The 23,000-nt window shown below is 32.4% G+C and overlaps 3 protein-coding genes across 9 annotated transcripts; 2 read left to right on the top strand and 1 right to left on the bottom strand.

The window, feature by feature from the left end:
* The first annotated feature begins 5,643 nt into the window (after positions 1-5,643).
* LOC147390306 (cysteine-rich receptor-like protein kinase 15) lies at positions 5,644-11,131 on the top strand. 6 transcript variants are annotated; one of them, XR_015182550.1, is made up of 6 exons: positions 5,644-5,988; positions 7,835-8,666; positions 8,777-9,045; positions 9,196-9,433; positions 9,706-9,839; positions 10,495-11,123. XR_015182550.1 is itself a non-coding variant. In XM_086457509.1 (2 exons), the coding sequence occupies exons 1-2, from the start codon at positions 9,678-9,680 to the stop codon at positions 10,726-10,728; spliced, it is 396 nt and encodes a 131-aa protein (XP_086313635.1). In that variant the 5' UTR covers positions 9,553-9,677; the 3' UTR covers positions 10,729-11,131. The 6 variants fall into 6 exon arrangements, 1 of the variants encoding a protein (XP_086313635.1); XR_015182551.1 differs by having other exon boundaries at positions 8,773-8,855; positions 8,919-9,433; positions 10,495-11,121; XR_015182552.1 differs by lacking the exon at positions 9,706-9,839 and having other exon boundaries at positions 8,773-8,855; positions 8,919-9,433; positions 10,495-11,125.
* Positions 11,132-14,318: 3,187 nt separating this feature from the next.
* LOC147390305 (cysteine-rich receptor-like protein kinase 10) lies at positions 14,319-21,773 on the top strand. 2 transcript variants are annotated; one of them, XM_086458858.1, is made up of 7 exons: positions 14,320-15,386; positions 16,174-16,302; positions 18,134-18,255; positions 18,752-18,962; positions 19,081-19,318; positions 19,461-19,611; positions 19,750-21,773. In XM_086458858.1, exons 1-7 carry the CDS (start codon positions 14,591-14,593, stop codon positions 20,050-20,052), a joined length of 1,950 nt encoding a protein of 649 aa, XP_086314984.1. In that variant the 5' UTR covers positions 14,320-14,590; the 3' UTR covers positions 20,053-21,773. The 2 variants fall into 2 exon arrangements, with proteins under 2 accessions (XP_086314985.1, XP_086314984.1); XM_086458859.1 differs by lacking the exon at positions 16,174-16,302 and having other exon boundaries at positions 14,319-15,386.
* A 100-nt stretch (positions 21,774-21,873) lies between these two features.
* Positions 21,874-22,449, bottom strand: LOC147390304 (uncharacterized). Its single transcript, XM_086457814.1, has one exon. The coding sequence runs from the start codon at positions 22,447-22,449 to the stop codon at positions 21,874-21,876; it is 576 nt and encodes a 191-aa protein (XP_086313940.1).
* Positions 22,450-23,000: the final 551 nt, after the last annotated feature.

Genomic DNA, 23,000 nt, shown 5'->3' with positions numbered 1-23,000 from the left:
CCAGTTTAATAGCGTGATTGTTTGCTCACAGCCCAACACCGGTTTGATATGTGGCGCTGGTGACGTAAGTGATGAGAGAGAAATCTCTCTCTCTCTCTCTCTCTCTCTCTCTCTCTCCCCTGTCCACACATCCACTACCTGGAAATCTTACTTTTTATATTTTAAGTCTTAAAAGATATTCTTGGATCCGTATGGATTATCATATTGGCAATCGAGCACCAAAGTCTTTTAAATTTCATGAAAAAACTCATGGTAAAAAGAAATTTAAAAAAAAAAAAAAACAAAAAAAAAAAACAAAATTTTTGGACCTTGAACGGAGGTGTTGAAAATGGACAATTAGCAAGCATCCAAATTTAAAATTAAAGTTCAATAGTGAAAATTAACTTTTATTTCAATTTTTTTTTTTTTTGAAGTCACAGAATTTCGTCCTCTACAACACTGTGGTATTAGATCATGTTTTTGAATGTCACAAGGTGAGTAAATTTTGTTTTTTCTTTGTGTGTAGGAGAGAAAAATTCTCTTATTGCTTATGTCATCAACACCACATGTCAAAACAGTGTTGAGCTGTGAGCAAACAATCACCAATTTGGTCAAGAATATCCGTGTCCAACTATTTATTTGCCTCTTTGAAGGATATCCATATTTGATTATGAATGCATATCCAAGTGAATACATATAGATGTTCTTCATTGTGAGGAGGATGGAGAAACTTTAAGTTTGGGTTATATCTATACTTCATTAGCAATTTATATTTTTAAACTCGAATAAACGGATATTCAACTTTGGTAAGATGCAAGTCCACATTAACTGTAAAAACATTTTCGATTACATAATTATGGATCATTTTTAAATTCTTAATTCGCTAAAAAAACATGCATGTACTTTGATCCAATAATTTGGGTCCAATGAATAGGTTAAACATATATTACTTGACCCGTTGGCAGCCCTAAATGATTGGGATCTACTTTGGACCACCCACCTCTACTTTTATGTTATTTCAATTTAGGGCGCATTGGTTAGGGCTGCAACTTGGACAAGCAAAATCTGAACCCACTAGGTTGAACCTTTGGGTCATGTTTGGGCATAGTTAACTTAAGTTCAGGCATAAGTTTAATATGATTATAATTTAAAAATATTTCTTATCTTAATTTCTTTCACACTCATAATTCATATTTCAATATGTATGTTTTTTGTTTATCTATATGTCAAAATTAAGATATAATTATTTTCATTAGATAAATAATCAATTTTTCTTATTAATGCTTTGATTTAAGAGTAATTCTACATTTTTATACAATGATTATATTACAATTTTAAATGTTTTTTATTTATTTAAAATTATGATTATTAATAAAAAAAAATAATTATTTTAGCTAATTCTATTATTCTTCTTCTCTTTTTAAATTTGCTCATAATTTTATGTATACAAACTTTTGAAAAACATTTTTAGGGATATTAATTGTAAATTTTAAGTTCTTTTACCGGCCACTTATCTTTATATAAACTCTTATCAATATTTAATTACCTAGTATTAATGAGAAATGTATTAACCCAGCCAACCTGACTTGGGTGGGGTTCAGGTCGAGCATTTCATGCCCAAATTAAGTTGGGTTGGGGAAGGATGCGGTTTGTGTTTGTCAAGTTTGGGTTGGGCATGGGTTGATCAAGTGCTTCAATTGGTAATTCTTTACCATAGATTTGAGAATTGTCAAGTATCTGGTGGTCAGAATTTGTCAGTCAAGTCATTCCAGAATCTATGGTTATGAATTAACAACCAAGTTACTTCCTTGTGCAAATGTTTGAAATAAAAAATACTTTTCTTACTTAGTAAGATTTCAAATCTTTCTAAGGGTCCTTGAGCTCACATGGATTGATATAATGCATTGGCAATCCAACACAACAACCTTCTCGATTTCATGAAAATATTTAGATTCAAGAAATAAAAAATTCAAAGAAAATATTATGTTTTAAGCTTGATCCAAAGTGCTGAAAATGAATGGCTACCGAATTGCCAAAACTTAAAATTAAAATTCAATGGTGAAAAATAAAGATTTTTTTTTTTCTTTTAATTTCGAAGTTCTTAGTATTTCTTCCTTTACAATCTGATTACTTGTTTAGACGCCAAGATGCATGTGAGCTCACCACTCTTAGTAAGATTTCAAATCTTACTAAGTTAGTCAGGCTAGACTGACTAAAAAAAATACATTCCTTACCTTTTGTATGAGGCAATGTTTTAAAAACTAAACCGACCCGTACAACTGAGCGGGTCAGTCCAAATTGGTCAGACAAATGGGTCAAGCTGGATGGACCCAAAATGAGATATTAATTTAGTTTTTGGGTTTTTTTTTTCCAATATTTAGTTACTCTATTTCAAAAACATGATCCAATGCCGTAGGGATACATTATAAGAGGTTTATTTATTTATTTTAAATAGTAATGTAGATTTTAAGAATTTAAAAGATAATTTTGTCATTGGTATTGAATTTGAAATTTAAAAGATACTTTTTCACTATTAGATTTGAATTGAAATTTGAGATTTGCATGAATTAAGTAAAAAATAAATATATTTTTAAGTTTTATTTTATGTGCTCCAATTTGGATGAATTTTAGATTGTTGTAATGCTATTTTTCCAATACAGCAATCCATGTTGGTCAAACAATTAAAGTCTTAGTAAATTGTACTATTTTTCATAAGTTTACAAGAGTAGACCTTAGGTAAAAGGGCATGTAACCGATTTCAAAACACAAAGTGCATCTCAAATAGTCACCAAATTGTGGAAGTGTGTTAAAAATTACTCAAAAATTGAGTTAGTCCTTTCACAAACCTGACCGGGTCACCGGTCCAACCAGTTGAATTGGGTGGATCAATGTGTTTTTATAAAACTGGGTTTTTTCAAGTGACTTGACCTGTAAAAACCAACGGATCTGGTCCAACCCAGTCCGATTGTTAAAACTCTAGTATGAGAGAGAAAGAGAGAGAGTGTGTGTGTGTGTGCGCGCGCGCTCGCGCAAAAAGATCTTTGCCCGTAGAATTAACTGTTGCATTTTTATGACAAAAACTCGGAGCTATGACAATTCCATGTGAACCATACTTTATCAAGTTTGTTTCCCAACAAACCTTGGATTGGGGATCTGCATCATTAAATTCAATTTGACAAAGTTAATTTGTTACTTAATGTACCATGAAGTTAATTTGTTACTTAACGTACCGTGGAGTAGATCTAACCGCATCACTTGTGACATCTAAAAACATCTAATGCCACAGGGTTATAAAGGATAAAATTCCTAAAAGTTTAAAAAGAATAGAAAATAGTTAATAGTTATATTGAATTTTAGTGTTAAAATTGTGAGTTGATAGCCATTCATTTCAATAGTTTCGATCAAACTCAAAAATGATTTTTTTTTTTTTTTGAATATTAATTTTTTTTTTTTTAAATCTAAAAGATTGTAACATTGAATTGCGATTTGATAATTCATGTAGGCCCAGCGACCCTTATTAAGACTTGAAATTTTACTAAGTAAATCATGCTGATCTGATTCATAAAGCAAGATTTGTTCACACACAAACTTGGTAAACTTGATAAAGATTTGTTTAGAAAGCAATATAAATGAAAAATGCCGACGTAACTTGTTGGATACTACATTGACATGACAGTGGGAAGAATACTCCTAAGGATTCATTAATCTTGGAATATTCCCATTTCAGCCATGCTTTATGTTAAGAATCATGATAATCAACTATCTCATATGGCAAACTCAATCGACTATCCTGATGCGAAAATTTTGGAAACTGTAGATCTACGCTCTTCAGGATACATGGCTGCACTTCCCCATAAAAGAGTGTGTTTCGAAGGAAACATGTTTCCCAAAAAGCATGGATCTATTGTTTCCAAACTTGTCACATAAGGTAGTCAATTGAGTATGCTAAGTGGGTAGTATGATTATCACGACTTTTGGTTTCCGCTACAAAGGTCACCCAAATTTTTCATTAGTACTTGTAATTGTAACCAGTAAATCGTAACCTTATCCTCTCTCTAGTCACCTGATCGCTGCCCCCATCAAATGTATGGTTGAGAGGAGTTCTCAACTTCCCTTCAGTATCCATCAGAAGTATTAATTAATGGGCCTTTCCAAGTTGGGCTTCCATCACAATCGCACCCCTCTCAAGGCACCTCAACCATAAGGTTATTTAGACAATGGCCTAAGACCCCACATTAATAAAATAAAATAATTTCTTTTAAGATTGGTAGGGATCTAGAACCATGCCCCGTTCTTATAATAGATGGTAAGATACGCTGTGTTTCAAACTCCTCCCTAAAAGGTGATATGTAGACACCGTTTTGGGTACCGATTTTCATGGTGGAAATCATAATAAAATAACTTTTAATTTTCAATAAACCCTTGTCCCAAAAGATGAGAAAAGCTCTCACAAATAAATAATTTTTGTTGAAAAATCTTAGGGTGGAAATTTTACACCCTAGATCTCCTCTTTACCGTTGTAATTTGTACATAAAAAAAAAAATAAATAAATAAAATAAAACTTTAAAAGTTCACCAATCTAGAGGTTTAAAAATAATTATTATTTTCATCTATCTTTTTTTTGTTTTTTCTAAAATTTTCAACACACTTCTCTCTTCCTATGACCTCCATCTTCTTTCTCACATGCATAACCTCTCTTTAATTACATACACCTTAAAGAATATAGTTAGAGATTCAATTTAGTATGAAGCATTAAGGCAAAAGGACATCATACTTATATATTAAGATAAATTTAAACTTTGGATTAGTCAAAAAATAAAATTAATCTTGCTTTCTTCATCATCATCATTTTTTAATGGATCTCACAAAATTAATTAATTTAATTATTATTTTTTTGTTAGTTTATTTTTTAATCATCAAAGGAATGTTTTTTTAATCCTATTTTGGATTTAATTTGAACCTTTTCATGATTTTAAGCGGATTAGCCTTATTATTTATTTATAATAATTTACATATTAAAAAAAAATGAGTAAAATGGATTTCAAGTAAATTTTTATTATATTTATAATTAGTTAATATTAGTTATATTAATATATCAAAATATTAAAAAGGAGCTTTCGCCTTAGGCCTCAATTTAATTATATGGAGCCGACCCTGAAGTCTCACTTGACCAAAATATTGACTATTCCAACAAGTCTTCTAAAGACTATTCCAATATTCCAACCACAATAATTCATCTTCATTGATAAAACTAAAACATTAAAAAAATTACTTCCTTTCATTCCAAAATTGGTTGGCCAAAAGCAAACCATGGGTTTCTTCCAATTGCTCTGCTTCTTTCTCTGTGTCATCCACTCTTGTCTCACAACTGCACAACTCACCTATGAGCACCACTTCTGTGAAGGAGCTAATTACACTACTAATAGCCCATTTCATCATAATCTCAACCTTCTACTCTCTTCTTTATCTTCTAATACCAAAAACAATAAAAAAATTTACAACACCATCATTGGTCGAGATCCTCCAGATAAAGCATATGGAATTTTCCATTGCAGAGGCGACGTTACCACCGAGATCTGCAAGAATTGCGCCGAGAGTGCAATCAAGGATATCATCAAACTTTGTCCAACCCAGAAAGAATCAATTATATGGCATGAATTTTGTATGGTGAGGTATTCGAATCGATCCATCTTCTCCACTTTGCAAGAAAAAGAGTCTCTTCTTATCAAAAGTGAACAATGTCTCGAACCCAGATCGATTTGGTGCCATATTGGAGGAATTGATGGACGACCTTATAAATAAAGCAGCCAATGGAACTTCGGAAGCTAAATTCGCGACTGGAGAGGTTTCGTTTATGAACTTGGACAAGAGATATGGGCTAGTACAATGCACTCCAGATTTAACTCAAAGTGATTGCAAGAAATGCTTATTACGTGCTGTGCATGGGATTCCAGTTTGCTGTAGTGGGAAACAAGGTGGACGACTAATTCAACCAAGTTGTTGTTTGAGGTATGATATATATATCCGTTTTAAGGGTCCGTAGTAGCTGCTGCGCCTGCACCACCTCCTCCTCTAACACGGCCAGGGATTTCGGTCACAAATATAACTAATACAGCTCGTAAGTACATGGATTATCCTGAGATTTATTAGTACAGTTTTTAATTTGGATTTTAAATTCAAAAAAGGATACCAAAAGTAGAGGGTCTTGTATTCTTCAAATCCCCACGTCAATAATTTTGGTTGAAAAACATAAATTTCCTAGAGATCAATACTATTAAGGCTATTGTGAACCTTCATCACGACCAAGTTCGGATTCAGCAACTATTTGATCGGGTGGTGTTCAATTCAATTAATTTGGATAAGTTGGTGAAAATTTTGTAAAAGAAAAATTGGGGAAGTTTTGTGAATTGGACCAATGATATATGATTTTGGATTTCTTCGCAAAATGATTCATCTTCAACCTCTCTAGAAACGGGGATTTGAATGTTTTAGAAAATGAAAATTTGAAGATGAAAATTTAAATGTTATCATATTCAGCCATTAATCAATAAATTTCTTTTAATAGGCTGATCCCTTATTTTGAGAATTTTATGATTTTTAAAAAAATCCACGAATTTTGAGACTATGTTCCCCTTTAGACATAAAGGCTAAAGCATTGTTTTAAAAACCGGACCGAACTGGTCGTCCAACCAGTTCGATAGGTAGCGATCCATATGGCCCCAACTAGCCTTACTCTTACTCTTATTGCAGTTTATACTTATAGAGCTACAACATCCCTGTAGACTAAGGAAGACCATAATCAATGCAAACATCAACGTCTCAAGTACATTTTCAAGTTCACATCTCAAATATAATATTATATTCTCCTGGTGTTAAATTCATGCAATCTAAAGTAGTAGGCATTTTAAATCATTTTGATGATAATCAAAGATTAAGAGTCATTTTAAACCACAATGGACGTGCCAAACAAAGAGGTGCAGATTTAAAAAATCTTGCTAGGTTGTAGAAAATTTGATTTCTAAATAATATAACTTTTGATTGAGATAAGAGGATTTTAGATATGGTTTAGATATTCGACTTTTGTCTTGAGTTTTTTTTGGGATCAGTACTAGAGTCTTATTTTCTTAAGAGTAAATTTTATGTCAATAAGAATTTTGATCAGTGTATGACATTATCTTCAGGTTTTTTTTATATTTTTATTTCATCTCTTTAGACGTGAGTTCGTTGGGTTGATAGGATTAGCACTTGTGGGGAACGATGAGAACCTTCCCGACTATGTGCAGCAAAGAGATAATCAACTAAATAGGGAAAACTCAATTACCAAGCCAAATAATGAAATAATTAAGCAAAGAAATGTAAAAAGCAATTAATCAAGCATGTAAAAGGCAAATCACACAACACCAATGTTTTACTTATAAAACCCTCTCAATGTGTGAGAGAAAAATCATGGAACAACACCAAACAATCTTCACTATTCAAATGATAATGGTACAAAGGTTTTCATCCCAAGCTCTTATCCAAAGCTTAAGGTATTATAATAAAAAATAAAAAAAAAATAAGGGTTACCTCTTTTTAGCTTCAACAACAAACGAATCTCCTCACAAGTCCATTCTTAATGGGCCAAAGAATATAACCTTACTCATGGGCTTTGTCCAACCCATGGTATACAACAACACTAACGTGAAATTTTTTCAAGATTTTTCTTCTGAATATCTTGACATTGTAATCAAAGTTCTATCTTGTACAAGAATTTATCTCACTGCTTACGTCACAACGTTATGTTAATTCAATAACATATTCCTTTCATTGTTCAAGAGTGTGGGGTTACTTATGAAAATTGATCTTGTTTGTGTAGGAAATGCAAAGAAATCATCTTCTATTATTGTTATCATAGTTGTTCCTTCCTTCATTGGATTAGTACTTCTCTATATAATCATCATACGCTTTTCATCACGAAGGAGGAAAAGGAAAAAAGTTGATAGTAAATAGTTTTTATTAAGGCAAATTTACCACAACATGCACGACATATCGATTATTTATCAAAATGGTAAATTGCACATCTTATTTTTTTAAACGGTAATTTTTAGTTTTCAAAAATATTTAATTTTACCAAAATAGTAAAATTAATAATTTCAATACTTTTGCTATCGAAAATATCTTTTTTTGTCGGAAAGATCTTTTTGACATAAGATTAAATGTATTTTATACAATGTCAAAAAGATCCTTTCAACAAAAAAGGTATTTTTAGTATCAAAAATATGAATATTACTATTTTTATAGTTTTGGTAAAGTAAAATATTTCTGAAAACAGTAAATTACTGTTTTTAGAAATAAGATGTACAATTTACCGTTTTGGTAAATTATTCTTTTATTAATCGTTTAATTTACCAACTTTGATCTCAACACTGTGAGTATACATAAGCTTTGTTAAACATTTCTGCCACAATGTTGTGAGGAAACTGGTACTTGGTATGCCAAATTGTTGAATTTTACACCTCAAACATCAATAATCTTTACTCTTTACTCGTTTGTCTCATATTTTCCATTATCCTTACATTGGAAAAGATGGGGAAGAGATTACAAGTTTGGAATCATTGCGATTCCATTTTGATAATGAAGAAGCTGCAACTGACAATTTTAGTGATGCTAATAAGCTTGGTAAAGAAGGATTTGGTGTTGTTTACAAGGTAATTATTAAAAGACTAACAAGCTAGAAAAATGAAGAATTTTATGTGATCGAAGTTGTTTTTTTTTTATTTTATTCATTCACATTCATGTTATATGTTTCTCAAGGTAGGCTATCCGATGGACAAGAGATAGCAGTTAAGAGGCTCTCTAGAAATTCAAGACAAGGGGAACAACAATTTAAGAATGAGGTTCTATTAGTGGCTAAGCTCTCTAGAAATTCAAGACAAGGGGAAGAACAATTTAAGAATGAGGTTCTATTAGTGGTTAAGCTTCAGCATAGGAATCTTGTTAAGCTCCTAAGTTTCTGCATTGAAGGAGAAGAAAAGCTCTTGATCTATGAGTTCGTGGTCAACAAAAGCCTTGATCAATTTATATTTGGTTTGGATCCAATGCTCCATCAATTGAGAGATTCCTTATTTAACATTATTGTTTTATGGTCTTGACTCTTGCGCAAAGTATGAATGGTTTGATAAATACTTGCTATATTATTTATGGCCTAACTTGAAATTTTATGTGGACAAAATGTAGATCCAAAAAAACGTGCATCTTTGAATTGAGTAATGCGTTACAAAATCATAATAGGGATCGCTTGAGGGCTTCTCTATCTTCATGAAGATTCTCGGCATAAGATTATTCATCGGGATCTCAAAGTCAACAATATTTTATTAGATGCAGAGATGAACCCCAAAATTTCAGATTTCGGCATGACAAGGCTTTTTGTAGTCGACCAAACTCAAGGGATTACCAACAGAATTGTCAGAACATAGTAAGTACTACACCTCAACGATACGTAGTTCAACATTTCATAAAATTTCAGAGTATTATCTTTTGCTTTCAATCTATGGAGGACGAAAATGTCTTTAGGAAGGCATATCCATGTTAAGGTATTCAGGGTATTGAAAAAATAAATAAATAAATAAAAATACAAGCATGCAGAAATATGTTTATTAAAATAATAAAAAATTAAAGCACGATGTCATGTTTCATATCAAGTAAATTTATTATTGGTAATGGCTTGCAATGTATACATGTCCCCAGAGTACGCAATTCATGGGCGATTCTCAGTGAAGTCAGATGTCTATAGTTTCGATATTTTGCTTCTGGAGACTTTAAGTGGTCAGAAAAACAACAGTTTCTGTGAATTAGAGCATTTTGAAAACCTTCTAAGCTATGTGAGTGATTTGGTCATATATATTTTTATTTTATAATCAATTGTGTGATATAAACATACCCTTTTATTGAATATTTGAGTTGCCATGCTATGTTTCCAGATTGATTGCATATCCATTAGCCTTGGTCTTCTCTAAGAGCCTAACTAAAAACGAGGTTGAAGAGGTAGTAGCTTAAAAATTGAGGGTTTTGTACAAGAGGTTGAAGGCATCGTGGCTTAAAAATAATTTACCATTTCAGCAAGAAAAATCTGGGTCTTTTTTTTAGAAGATGAAGATGTGAGGACATTTAAGTCATTTTTGTTAGTATCTCAGAGAAGATCGAGATCGAGGGATATGCCATTAATTGGGCTTAGACCCATAACTCAGTTGGTTTGACACATTGCAAAACAACTTTGAGGTCATGGGTTCAAGTCCAGCTTACCCATTAAAAGAAAAAAATTAACCACCAAAAACAAAAGGGATATGCCATCAATTAGTTTGAAAACACAACAAGGGTATCTCAAATATTTACCAAAACTTGGAGTGGTATGTTTAAATTTCCCAAGTTGAGACTACCATATCCACTGAAATTGATCCAGATTAATTGACTTTGGTTTATATATTGGCGAACACTTTAGATTTGAAATTATGAATACATGTTGAATTATTGTTACAGGCATGGAGACATTGGAAGGAGGGAACAGCTTTAGAGTTGATAGATCCAACATTGAGGTCTAGTTTCTTTACAAGTGAAGTGATGAGATGCATCCACATTGGGCTATTATGTGTTCAAGAAGGTGTGTTTGACAGACCAACCATGGCAACTGTTGTTCTTATGCTTGGTAGCTATTATTCCGGCACTCTTGTTGTACCTTGCGTCATTGAAGCCACATCATTTTTTTTCCTCTGAAGGATCACCAAATAGGTAAATTCTACAATAATTGAAGCCGCATCATTATTTCAAAACTTCTTACTACTGGGTTGTTGGAGCACCTTCTAAAAATTATTTAGAAGGAAGAGGGTACTTTAGAGAAATAACTATGACAAGATTGTATTAGCTCATGATGTTATCAACATAAAATCAAGAAAAAAGTGAAGGATGAAGTCGAATTTCTTAAAAATTAAAATCTATCATTAGCTCATTGTCAATCAACAATGTTAACTTTCGTCGAGGAACAAAACCAACCTTCAACCATTAATTACTGACCACTAACCTTGCTTTCATAGTAAAATAAAAATGTCTAGTTTGATAAGAGCTCTTTGCATGAAAGTAATTCAAGATTAGTGTACAAAACTTTCATTAAAGTAAAGGAAAATAAACTCAATGTCCTATGCTGGTGATACTTGTACCACCTATAAACAAAATAAGTAATAATAATTTAATTAGTGATACATACTACATAAATGGTATATTGTTAGAATATTACATGGGATGAATCATTCCAAATCTAACATGTAATCTATCCTAATCATCATTAGGATCTATATCAATCTTTTTAGTTATTCAAATCTAATCCTAAATGATACGGTGTCGCACGATACATCTTATTAGATTGCATCCTATGCAATACTCTAACATATATAAGACTAGAAAAAAGAAAATTGACATTTGTAGACAATAAATTTCATAGATCTACCTCAAGATTTGTAAAATAAAATCGCAAAAGATTTTATTGATTTTGATAAAAATAAGAGTACAAATCTGAGTGTTTTTCATTGATTAACAGTCAAATATAAAAATAAAAATGACATGTGCAGTTTTATTCTCTTCGGGCTTCGCGCGTGATTAGTTAAGAAGATCGCTTTAACGGTGGTTTTGTTTGTGTTTGATTTTCTATAGAGGCTCCTGTATATTTTCTTTTCTTTGGACTTCGCACTTTATCGATTGAGAAACATTTCTTATCTTCTAAAGAAGGGTTTTTGAGCTCTATTTTCTGTAGAAGTTTATGTAGATTTTTTTTTTTTTTTTTTTTTAGACTTCACGTTTTCTTGACTGAAAATATTTTCTTGACTTCTGAAAAAAATATATTTAAACTTGATCTTCTCTTAAATCAAAATTCAAGTCTCTCTTGAAGAGTTTTGCTTCATCTCGAGAGGAGAGCTTAAGAACTTCTGCCTTCTAAGAGAAAATGATCAACCTCCCTTTTCAAATGAGAGAAGTTTTGGTAATTATAAACTTAAAGTAAAGGAATATTTTCAAATATGACTCCAACTTAAATAGATTTTACATAATCAATTTAACTGGTATTTAGTTATTGATTCAACATGTTTTAGTGAGTTTTGGATTTAACCATGGGCTAACCCATTTGTAGTTGGGTGTATGGAACCAATACTTAATGTGGATCACTTAACTTTGTTTAGACCATGGACTTTATTCATTAAAGTCCAAATCATAATAGGCCTATCCCAGTCAATGGCCCAAATTTATGTAAGCACAATTTTAATTTTTATGAACTTCTTTATAATTTGGAAAGCTATAGGGTTCTTCAAATTTTTAATGCCTACAATATTCAAACATAATCCATTCAATAATTTATAATAAATTATCAAATTTAATAGTATAAGTTACAAATAAAGTTGACTGCAAATGTTAAGGTCGATCAAAAGATACCCCGTAGGGTTGGTGGGTCCTATTAAGTGCATAGGAGACATTTCAAGTCAAGGACATCAAACTTTTAGCATATTAAATCCATGGTCGACGTGTTAGTCTCGTGCAGCGTTGCCTCAGACTCTTGACTAGTCACCAACATGTCTCACACGCTAAGGACCAAATAAATTGTCACTCACGCCAATCTCTCTTACTTTTCTAATGAATCTTTAAAATTCCACATGGAAACAGATATTGTGACTTTGTTTATTAAAATTGTTGACTACTTCCAAGTCTTATTAATAGAATCACAAGCCCATAATTCATCTTCATCAATCCAAATATTACTAAAATATTAATCTCATGCCAATCCAATCTGACCAAAATCAAGCAATGGTTTTCCTTCAATTTCTCTTCTTTCTTTGTGTCATCTTCATGCGTAGACTTTATATATATTAGAGTATTGCATAGGATGTAATGTAATGAAGTGTATTGTGGCATACTGTATCATTTAAGATTAGATTTGAATACGATTGATTTAAATCATGATGATGATTAAGATAGATTACATTCTAAATTTGGAATGTTTCATCCCATGTATTACTCTAATTATATACCATCTGTGTGGCACTAGTTAAATTATTATTATTATTATATTAATTATTTTGTTTATAGGTCAAAAGATAGATGGGCCAAGTATATATCATCAGCATAGGACATAGAGTTTATTTTCGTTTAATTTAATGAAATTTTTGTGCAACTAATCTTGAATTTCTTTCATGCAAATAGCTCAAATCAAATTAAAACTTTTCATTTTGTTATGAAAGCTAGGTTAGTGGTCAGTAATTAATGGTTGAAGGTTGGTTTTGTTCCTCGACAAAAGTTAACATTGTTGATTGACAATGAGCTAATAGATTTTAATTTTTTAGAAGTTCGATTTCATCCTTCACTTTTTCCTTGCTTTTATGTTGATTACATTATGAGCTAATACAACATTGTCATAATTATTTCTCTTAAATACCCAATTCCTTCTAAATAATTTTAGAAGGCACTCCAACACAATGTTTTAAAAATCGAAACAATGATCCAACCGAAAATTTTCTTACTTGGTCGAATCAAGGTCCAATTTTGATCCAACCATTTTCTATTTATTAAATAATTTTCATATATATAATCTGAAAAAAAATAAAAAATAAAAGAGAACTCAAAAAATTAAAATATAATAAATTAATAAAAAAATGATAATTTGATGATAAAATAATAAACAAAAATCCACTAAACAGTAGAAAAGTTAATGTTTAATTTTCTGTTTGCTGTCCTTGAAAATATTGAAAACATTACTTTAGGTAACACTCTTAAAGTAAATTAATGTACTGTACTTTATGCTAACGAAAATGATTTCTGACTTTTAATTTAAGAAGATTTTTGTTATATTGATTTAAGAAATTAATGATTTAGGGATTCGACCATTGTAAATACTTTTAAGATTTATATATATCTATATATATATATATTAAAAAAAACAAAAACAAAAAAAAAAAAACAAAAAAAAAACAAAAAAAAACAAAAAAAACAAAACCTAGAAAAACAGGCTGATTTGAAAAAGAAAAATATTTCAAATTACACAAGAGTTATTGGGCCACATGGATTGCCACATTAGCAATCCAACACAATAGTCTTTTAGATATCATGGAAAATTCAAATTTGAAAGAAAAATATATAAAAATAATGTTTTTTTTAACTTGATCTATGGAGGTATGAGTGTTGGAACACGATTTTACTATAAAGAAAATGGAGCAAATTAATACAAATAGTCACTTCTATCACTTACCTTCACCTTCTTCTAGATCTCAATCTTCCTAAAAGCACCAGAGAAGACAAAGGCTAAGGGATATGCAATCAATTGAAAACATAGATCGGCAACTCAAATATTGAACAAAAGGGCCGGGTATGTTTAAGTAACACAATTAATTTAAAAATAAAAATATATATGACCAAACCACTCAGAAACTATGACTTTGATTATTCCACATAGACGCAGATGTTATAATGACTTTGATTATTAAAAATGTTGACTACTTCCAAGTCTTATAAATAGAATCGCAAGCCCATCATTCATCTTCATCAATCCAAATATTACTAAAACATTAATCCCTGGCGAGTCCAAACCGACCAAAAACAAGCAATGGATTTCTTTCAATTTCTCTTCTTTATTTGTGTAATCTTCATGAATTGTGAGCTTATCCTTGCTCAATTATACCACTTCTGTGAAGGTGTTAATACTAGCAATAGCATATTTCATGTTAATGTCAACCTCCTACTCTCTTCTTTATCTTCAAATGCCACCACTACCAAATTTTACAATGCCACCATCGGCCAAAATCCTCCCAACAAAGCATATGGCCTTTACCTTTGTAGAGACGACGTTACCAATGAAGCCTGCAAGAATTGTGTGGAGAAGGCAAGCGAAGATGTCATCCAACGTTGTCCAACCCAGACAGAGCCAACTCTATGGTATGATGATTGTTTGTTAAGGTACTCCAATCAATCCATCTTCTCTACTATGCAGAGTAGCCCGGCTGCCTATTTATGGAATACGAATAATGTCTCAAACCCAGATCAATTTGATACGAGACTGAATGAGTTGATGGATGGGCTTGTAACAAAAGCTGCTGATGGATCTTCCCCTGCTAAATTTGCAACGAACGAAATAAACGTTATGAACTTTCAAAAAATATATGGGCTAGTGCAATGCACCCCAGATTTATCTGGATTTGATTGCAACAGATGCTTAAGAGCTGCTGTGGGTCTCATTCCTGGTTGTTGCAGTGGAAAACCATTTGCGATAATTCTTCAACCAAGTTGTTATTTGAGGTACGATGTATCTCCTTTCTATGCATCACAGCCACCTCCCACGTCTCCACTTGCTTCTCCACCACCACCGCCACCACCACCATCATCAAATAGGACTAAAACGAATTGTAAGTATACGCCTAATCTTTCTACTCATGGATCCAACATTTTTTTTTGGTTTGGAGGATATATGCCATGCATTCATTTATTTTAATTTGATTTTTGCACTTTGCATTAGTTTAATGTGAGCATAAATAGAAATTAAGAATTACCTCTGGAAACAGGGCCGGATTTAGAGTGGGGGCAATGGGGGCACTTGCCCCCATAAGAATTTTCAAACCTTTTGTAGAGTATTGAGCTATTGCGACAGATAATAGTGGCGGATAAAGAAATCTGCCGCTATTGCCCCCACAATTTGTTTTACACTCTTGGTTGCCCCCATAAAAAAGTTTTGATTCTTATGTTGCTCCCACAAAAAAAAATTACAATCTTTGTTGCCCTCACAAAAAAATTTCTACACTTAAGTTGCCCCCACATGAGTAAAATCCTGGCTCCACCCCTGTCTGGAAAGATGATTTAATTTTAATTTTAGAATTTGGTGAGTCACATTAAGATTCTAGGCGAGTCAATTCAACTTGTATTTAACTAATTTTTCTACAAATCGAAAATTAATATATTTCTTTATAAATTTTCAAATGTTTAAAATGAGCCCTTCGATTAGCACAAAACCCGGATTGCAAAGTTAATCATTATTGCGATTAGGAAAGTCACGTTCATCTCTTAATTAATTAGGTCATTGCAGCAGTGCTTGGATTAACTAGCACTGTTGTATGAAGTTTGCCAACAACTTGGTTTCAAAATTTCATCCTCAACAATGTGAGTTACTTACAGAGAAAATTAATGTTATTTTCGCAGCAAAGGAAAATCCATTCCCAATTATTGCGGTTACAGTTCCTCTTTCAATCATTGCGATAGTATTCCTCTCCACCATCCTTGTATGCTATTGTTCGCGAAAGAGAAGGGCAAAGGAAAAAGTTGATGATGGTAAGTAACTAATTTCCATGATCTAATCTAGTATGACAACATTAATCTAAGTGAATGTGACTATTTATGTGTCAAAAATCTCTAGAAACCTAAATAAGTTGATCATCAAGGTAGCCACTAGCCACTAAGGGTATGAATAATTTTCTACCAAACAGTATCTTGGGATAAATTAAATAGGTTATTGTGAAAAACAATTTCTTGAACAAATATCCACATGTGCTTGATTGCACACCTGAATTCCAGTATCCATGATCCTGGCTTGCGATCTAGAATGCAGGGCATGAAGAAAATTAAAATCAATCTATCATAACGAAAAATTCCTCAAATAGCTTTCTTTGACATCACCAAATTTTTCGACATCACTTCCTCTAAAAATCGAACTTTTGAAAAAATTTGCCTGATAAAATAAGTCTACATAATGTACAATTCATATATTCTATCATCCACAATTACATCACATCCGTCAATTACACATCATACATCCACATTACATATATACAATTTATACCTACATCATATAATCACAAAACTGACTCTTTGATCAACCATTAGCATGCAAAGTGAGGTATGATCAGATATATGCATCAATACAATTTTAAATAACAACATGAATCAATCATATGCAAACCAATGTAAACGATTCACAAACAATTAAATATTTTACAGATAAAACTATAAAATCAAGTTAAAATATAATTTCTTCTCTGTTATTCATCCTCTTTTGTTTTCTCTAGAGAACAGGGTTTAAAAACCCATTTTTATGTTTTTTAAAAGGTTGATACGTCCTTGACCATAGTCTCTCAGGAAATACTAATAACGAATGACCTTAATATCCCCATCCTGACCTTTTCCTAAGCCTAATAATTTTAGTGATGGTATCCACCACTACGCAACTACAGCCGCGCACTCACACCACAAGTCTTGCCTCCACAAATTTCTACTAACACCTTCAACTTCTTAAAAAATTCTACTCAACCCTCTTCCAATTCTTTATTTTTATTTTTTCAACCATAATACAGTAGTCAATTAATTTTATTAAACTCCTTAAATTTTTTTTATCCTCTACTTTTTATAATTCAATAAAAATCAATTTTTCATTGTATTTACTCATCCACATTCTTTAATTTGCTTTCCTCAATAATTAACCCACTTATGTGGTGCTTCTAAAAAGGATTTTGTTATTTTGTTATAAGAATTCTAACTTCAAGTCTAAGTCATTTCTAGTGAAGAGAGTAGAAAAAGAAAAAAACTTAAGAGATAAGAGGAACAGAGGTTTGAGAAGATTGAGATTTAAAAGAAGGTGAATCTAAGTGATAAAGGGAGTTCTTGTATCGATTTGCCACATTTTCTTTATAGTGAAATCGAACTCCAATGCTCATACCTCTGTGGACGTAGCTTTTAGGTGAACCATGTAAAATCTCATGTTGTGGGTATGATGTTCTTACTCTTTTCTTTGTGCGAATGTTTATCTTCTTTGCATTTGCTACTATTAGTTGGATTACCCTTCAGTACCATTATCAAATAAGGTCTTGGAAGTTGTAGCATGTAAGGTGTTTCGTTAAGTACCAAATAGGTGTTTGACCAAATTATTAAGTGAGTTTCATAAGGGTGTTTACACACACAACAATTTTTACAATTGTAGAGATCTTTATTTATAAAATTAGAGTTTCTACATCTTGTCTATCCCCCCAAAAAATAGAAATCCTCGAAGTATAAAATATCTAAAAGAAAATATTACATAATCCCCTTTTTAGTATCGAACCCTCAAAAAATCATAGATTTGTTGTTGTTTGTGAAGTCTTTACTAATATTTGATTCACATTTTGAAAAGATGTGGAGGTAATTACAAGTGTGGACTCTTTGCAATTTGGCTTTGATACAATAGAAGCTGCTACCAACAATTTCTCTGATGCTAATAAGCTTGGTCAAGGTGGATTTGGTGCTGTTTACAAGGTAATTAACTATTTAAAAATTTATCATGCAAAAAAATCAATGAGTCCTAATAATATGACTCGACTGGCCTAGTATTATTTTCTCCTCATATGAGTATATTGCTACTTATCAAATATATATATATATATATATGATTCGCAAGGTGGCATACTCAAATGACTCCTTGAAGTGGACAAGTTCAGGTACGGTAGATCTGTACGCGTAAGGATACATGATTGCACTTCCCATAAAAAAGTGTATGCCAACTTAATCATGTATCCCGAGGCATGCAGATCTACGGTGCCCTAACTTGTCACTTTATGAAGTCAAACTTGTCACTTTATGAAGTCATTTGAGTATGCCACCTGGCCAGTCATATTATTAACTCAAACTATAATTATACATGCACCTCAAATGTCTAAGATCTTAGAAGTTCTTGAAGGACATACGCATTTTTACGCAAATTCACAGGTTCTTTGTATTGTATTTCATTCATATTGTTGTAATATATTTTCAGGGTAGGCTATCCAACGGAGAAGAAATAGCTGTGAAGAGGCTCTCTAGAAACTCTGGGCAAGGTGAAGAACAATTCAAGAATGAGGTTTTCTTGATGGCCAATCTTCATCACCGGAATCTTGTTAGGCTCTTAGGTTTTTGCATCAAAGGAGAAGAGAAGCTATTGATCTACGAGTTTGTGCCCAACACAAGCCTGGATCACATTCTATTTGGTTAGTCTCCGCTGCTCTATATATTTTTGAACTGTGTATGTAATAGAGAGAGAGAGAGAGAGACATTATTGCTAAATACCTTGATTTTTCCTAAAAATATTCTTTATTTGAATTGTAGATCCAACAAAACGTGCATATTTCAAATGGGAAATGCGTTATAAAATCATAGAAGGGATTGCTCGAGGGCTTCTATATCTTCACGAAGATTCTCAACATAGGATTATTCATCGAGATCTTAAAGCCAGCAATATTTTGCTAGATAGGATGATGAACCCCAAGATTTCAGATTTCGGTATGGCAAGGCTTTTTGCAGTGGACCAGACTCAAGGAAATTCCAGCAGAGTCTTCGGAACATAGTAAGTACTAAACTTCATCTCTAATATCAATCAAAATTTTCATGATATCGAGATTACAATCGATATTACTTTTACAAACTCTCAAAAAGCTTAAAATTAAATTGTCTTTCATCTCAATTGATTTTTTGGTTATTGGATGCAGTGGGTATATGCCACCAGAGTATGTAATACATGGGCAGTTCTCAGTAAGATCAGATGTTTATAGTTTTGGTGTATTGCTTCTAGAGATGGTGAGTGGGCAGCAAATCAATAGTTTTTATCAATCTGAGCAAGCCGAGAACCTTCTAAGCTATGTGAGTATGATTATTTGGTGTCAGTTTTCATTTTTATATTGTTGATTAATTCAGGATCCATACTAATTAAGTAATTCTCGGCATCAAGAACTTGGATTTAACTTTAATTAAATTTAAATACATGTTGAGTTATTCCAGGTATGGAGACTTTGGAAAGAAGGATCAGCTTTAGAATTGATAGATCCAACATTGAAGGATTCCTTTTCGGCAAGCCAAGTGATTAGATGTATCCACATTGGGCTATTGTGTGTTCAAGAAAATGCTGTAGACCGACCAACGCTGGCATCTGTGGTTCTTATGCTTAGTAGCCATTCTGTCACTCTTGCATTACCTTCACGACCTGCATTTTTGGCTCATAGTAGGATGGTCTCTGATATGCCTATTAATAACTCCAGAGCAACTGTGAATGAAGTGTCAATTACCGAGTTATATCCCCGATGATCGTGGATTCTTGGTAACACGCTCAACTATATATATTCACAATTAAAAATAGCTCGTGCTTTAAGACATTAACTAGGGTTTTTCACAACCATTTATGTCAGAAATCAACTTGAGTCATTTATATTAGCCAGAATGTTTGAACTGAAGTAGCCAATTAATGCAACAGAGTTCTTCGTAAACATGAATGTTTTACCCTTCAAATAGTTTAATTAATTGGATTGGGATCCGTTGTATCTTAAGTATGACTCCTGAAAAAACGACATGATCCTAACCCTTTAAACACAAAATCCAATAGTTGAGATTTTTGAGTATCTTGATAATCCAAATCTCGGAGATACTTGTCCTAAGGATAAGTCTCAACCATTGAATAGTTGAGATTTATGAGTATCTTGATAACACAAATCTCGGAGATACTTATCCTAAGGATACATCTCAACCATTGGATTTTGCATTAAAAGAGTTGGGATCATGTTTTTTTTCAAGAATCATTCTTAGGAGTCACTGGATCCTGGCCCTAATTATATTTACAGTTTTAGTTATCTAGTGTAACTAATATATATTTATAAAAATTTATTCTAATTTAATAATTTGACCCATCGAAGAGAAGGTGACTTGAATGAGTCAACTCAATCTTTATTTTTGCCTAATCAAAATAGAATTAAGAATTCTCAATATATTTTAGGAAAATAGATAGATCTTAATTGTTTATCTGTAAATCTAATGTCCAATAGTTTTTACGAATTTAAATATTTCTTATGATGAAAATATATTTAAATACATTCCTTAAACTAATAATTGGTTTTAATAAGAATAATTATAAATTGATTCAAAAAAATACTCAAATATATGTGGAATGTGCAAAGAATTATGGATATTTTTTCTTGTGTATCATGAAGAAAAAATCTATGGTATTGTGCACATGCCTTGTTAGTTGAGTATGTTTTTTTAAAGTAAGTTTATCACGAATCTTTAAATAAGAGAGCTTCTATTCACACCCAAACGTTTACTTCTTTTCATCCATTCACTTATTTCATTTACTTTTAATTGGAGTGTAATAAATAAAAATGGGGTGACAATAGTAACTCTCTTAAAGAAGAGAAAGATCTAAGTTGATTATGCCATTGTTGTGAATGGTACAATATTAATCCACGTTAACTGATATAAAGAGACATTTTAGTGATTTTTAAAATGGAGGGTACTTTCATATTTTAGTGTTGAAGTCTTGGAAGAGGGAAAGTCATAAAAGAATTTTCTTTGAGTGAAGACTGAAGTCAAACTCTGCATGTCATTATCTGGAAAACATAAGGGTTATATCCAATATTTGTAAAAATCTGAAGGGGGTATATCTAAATTTCCCTTTTTCCTAAACCTAAACTTTGGTGGTTATAGCCCCTACTCACCCCCTACGTAATTTCGCCTCTCTGTGACATTGAAATTGACATTGTTTCAAACATTGGTGTCCATAGAATCATAAATGCTTCTCACACGTATCTCAATGAAAAGCATACATGATTCTGCACACATCCACGTTAACAATGTCAATTTCAATGTTAATTCAACACTTTCCAAAAAAAGCAAATAGGTTTCGTTTACCTTTTGAGTAATGTTGGGGTGACAGCCTGGACACTGTGATTCTCACAGTTCTGACGTGGATACTAAGCCACGTCACTCACTTAATGAGTTAGCTGCCACGTCATTAAATGAAACTTTAAAAGAAAAAAAACTTCTTTCTCCAGTTAACCTGTTCTCTCCCTGTTATGTCTTTCTCCTCCTCTCCCTGTTTTTTGTAAGATATGTATGCAACGGTTCTCTCCTCGTAAATTAAAACGAAGAACAAACCTTGCTCTCAGTGTGATGCAGTAATTTACTTCCATCACGGCAATGATTAGAATGAACTATTTGAAGGTTATAGGCTTCAAGTTCATCGAAGATGGAAAGCAAACAAAGACTCACTGCAGTACCCTTTGTATAACTCAAAGACACATTAACTCTGCCACCTCTAACCCGGATTGAAACAGAGGAAGACAAGTCGGGAACGACTCGTAAATCAAAGTCAGAAGATTTACCCGAAGCCAAGGTAGAGACATGGATCGTTGGAGAGGTATTAGAACGAGATGAACTTAGTGAGTCCCTCTGTTTCTGGAGAGAGCGAAGACGAGAAGCAGCTAAGGGAATGTATTTGATGATTTCATCGAGAATTGCGGATTGTTCTTCACGGACTGAGTCAGACTGAGGAAGAAGAGCATGAAGAGATAGGAAGAGCTCTCGCATTGATTTGTTACGTTCGGGTTCTGCACTCTTGTGTTTCTCTCTGGAATTGATGATGGATCCTCCTCTGTTTTGCTCTGTTTCGGATTTTCCATCTGAGACCATTGTGTCACAGTCACTCCCCTCCATTCGGTTGACTTGGCGTCTTTGGTGTCTCTCTTCTTGATTGATTTGTTTTTAAAAATATAATTGGTAGTAAAGCAACTATTTTCTTTGTTCCACACTGCATTTTAATACTGGCATGTCAGAACGTTTCCATCCAATTCCAGATGAAGAGATAGGAAGAGACAAAGAGAACAGATCGTGCACAGTTGAGAGAACCATTGCAAGAGGAAGATGACAAGACTTAACAGGAAGGAAAAGGAGAAGACGTTGTTAGTTTCTTTTTTTAATGTTTCAATTAATGACGTGGCAGCTGATTCAATAAATGGATGACGTGGTTTAGTATCCACGTCAGAACTGTGAGAATTATAATGTCCACGCTGTGTCACCGCAGCATTACTTTTAAATTTAATACTATTAAAGATCATTTTTGCCAATAATTAAAAAATTTACAGTCCCATTAGTCTTATATCCTTACAATCCCATTAGTCCTCTATATCCTTAAATTATTATTAGTCTATTACTACTTTAATATAAAAATACCCTTACTTTAAAAAGGTAAAATTACTTAAAAGACC

This window comes from Akebia trifoliata, chromosome 11 (genome assembly GCF_017979445.1).
Source record: "Akebia trifoliata isolate Shusen 1 chromosome 11, ASM1797944v1, whole genome shotgun sequence".
Classification (NCBI taxonomy): domain Eukaryota; kingdom Viridiplantae; phylum Streptophyta; class Magnoliopsida; order Ranunculales; family Lardizabalaceae; genus Akebia; species Akebia trifoliata.
Note: the sequence above shows the minus strand (reverse complement) of the source record. Positions and strands in the feature narration are given on the sequence as shown.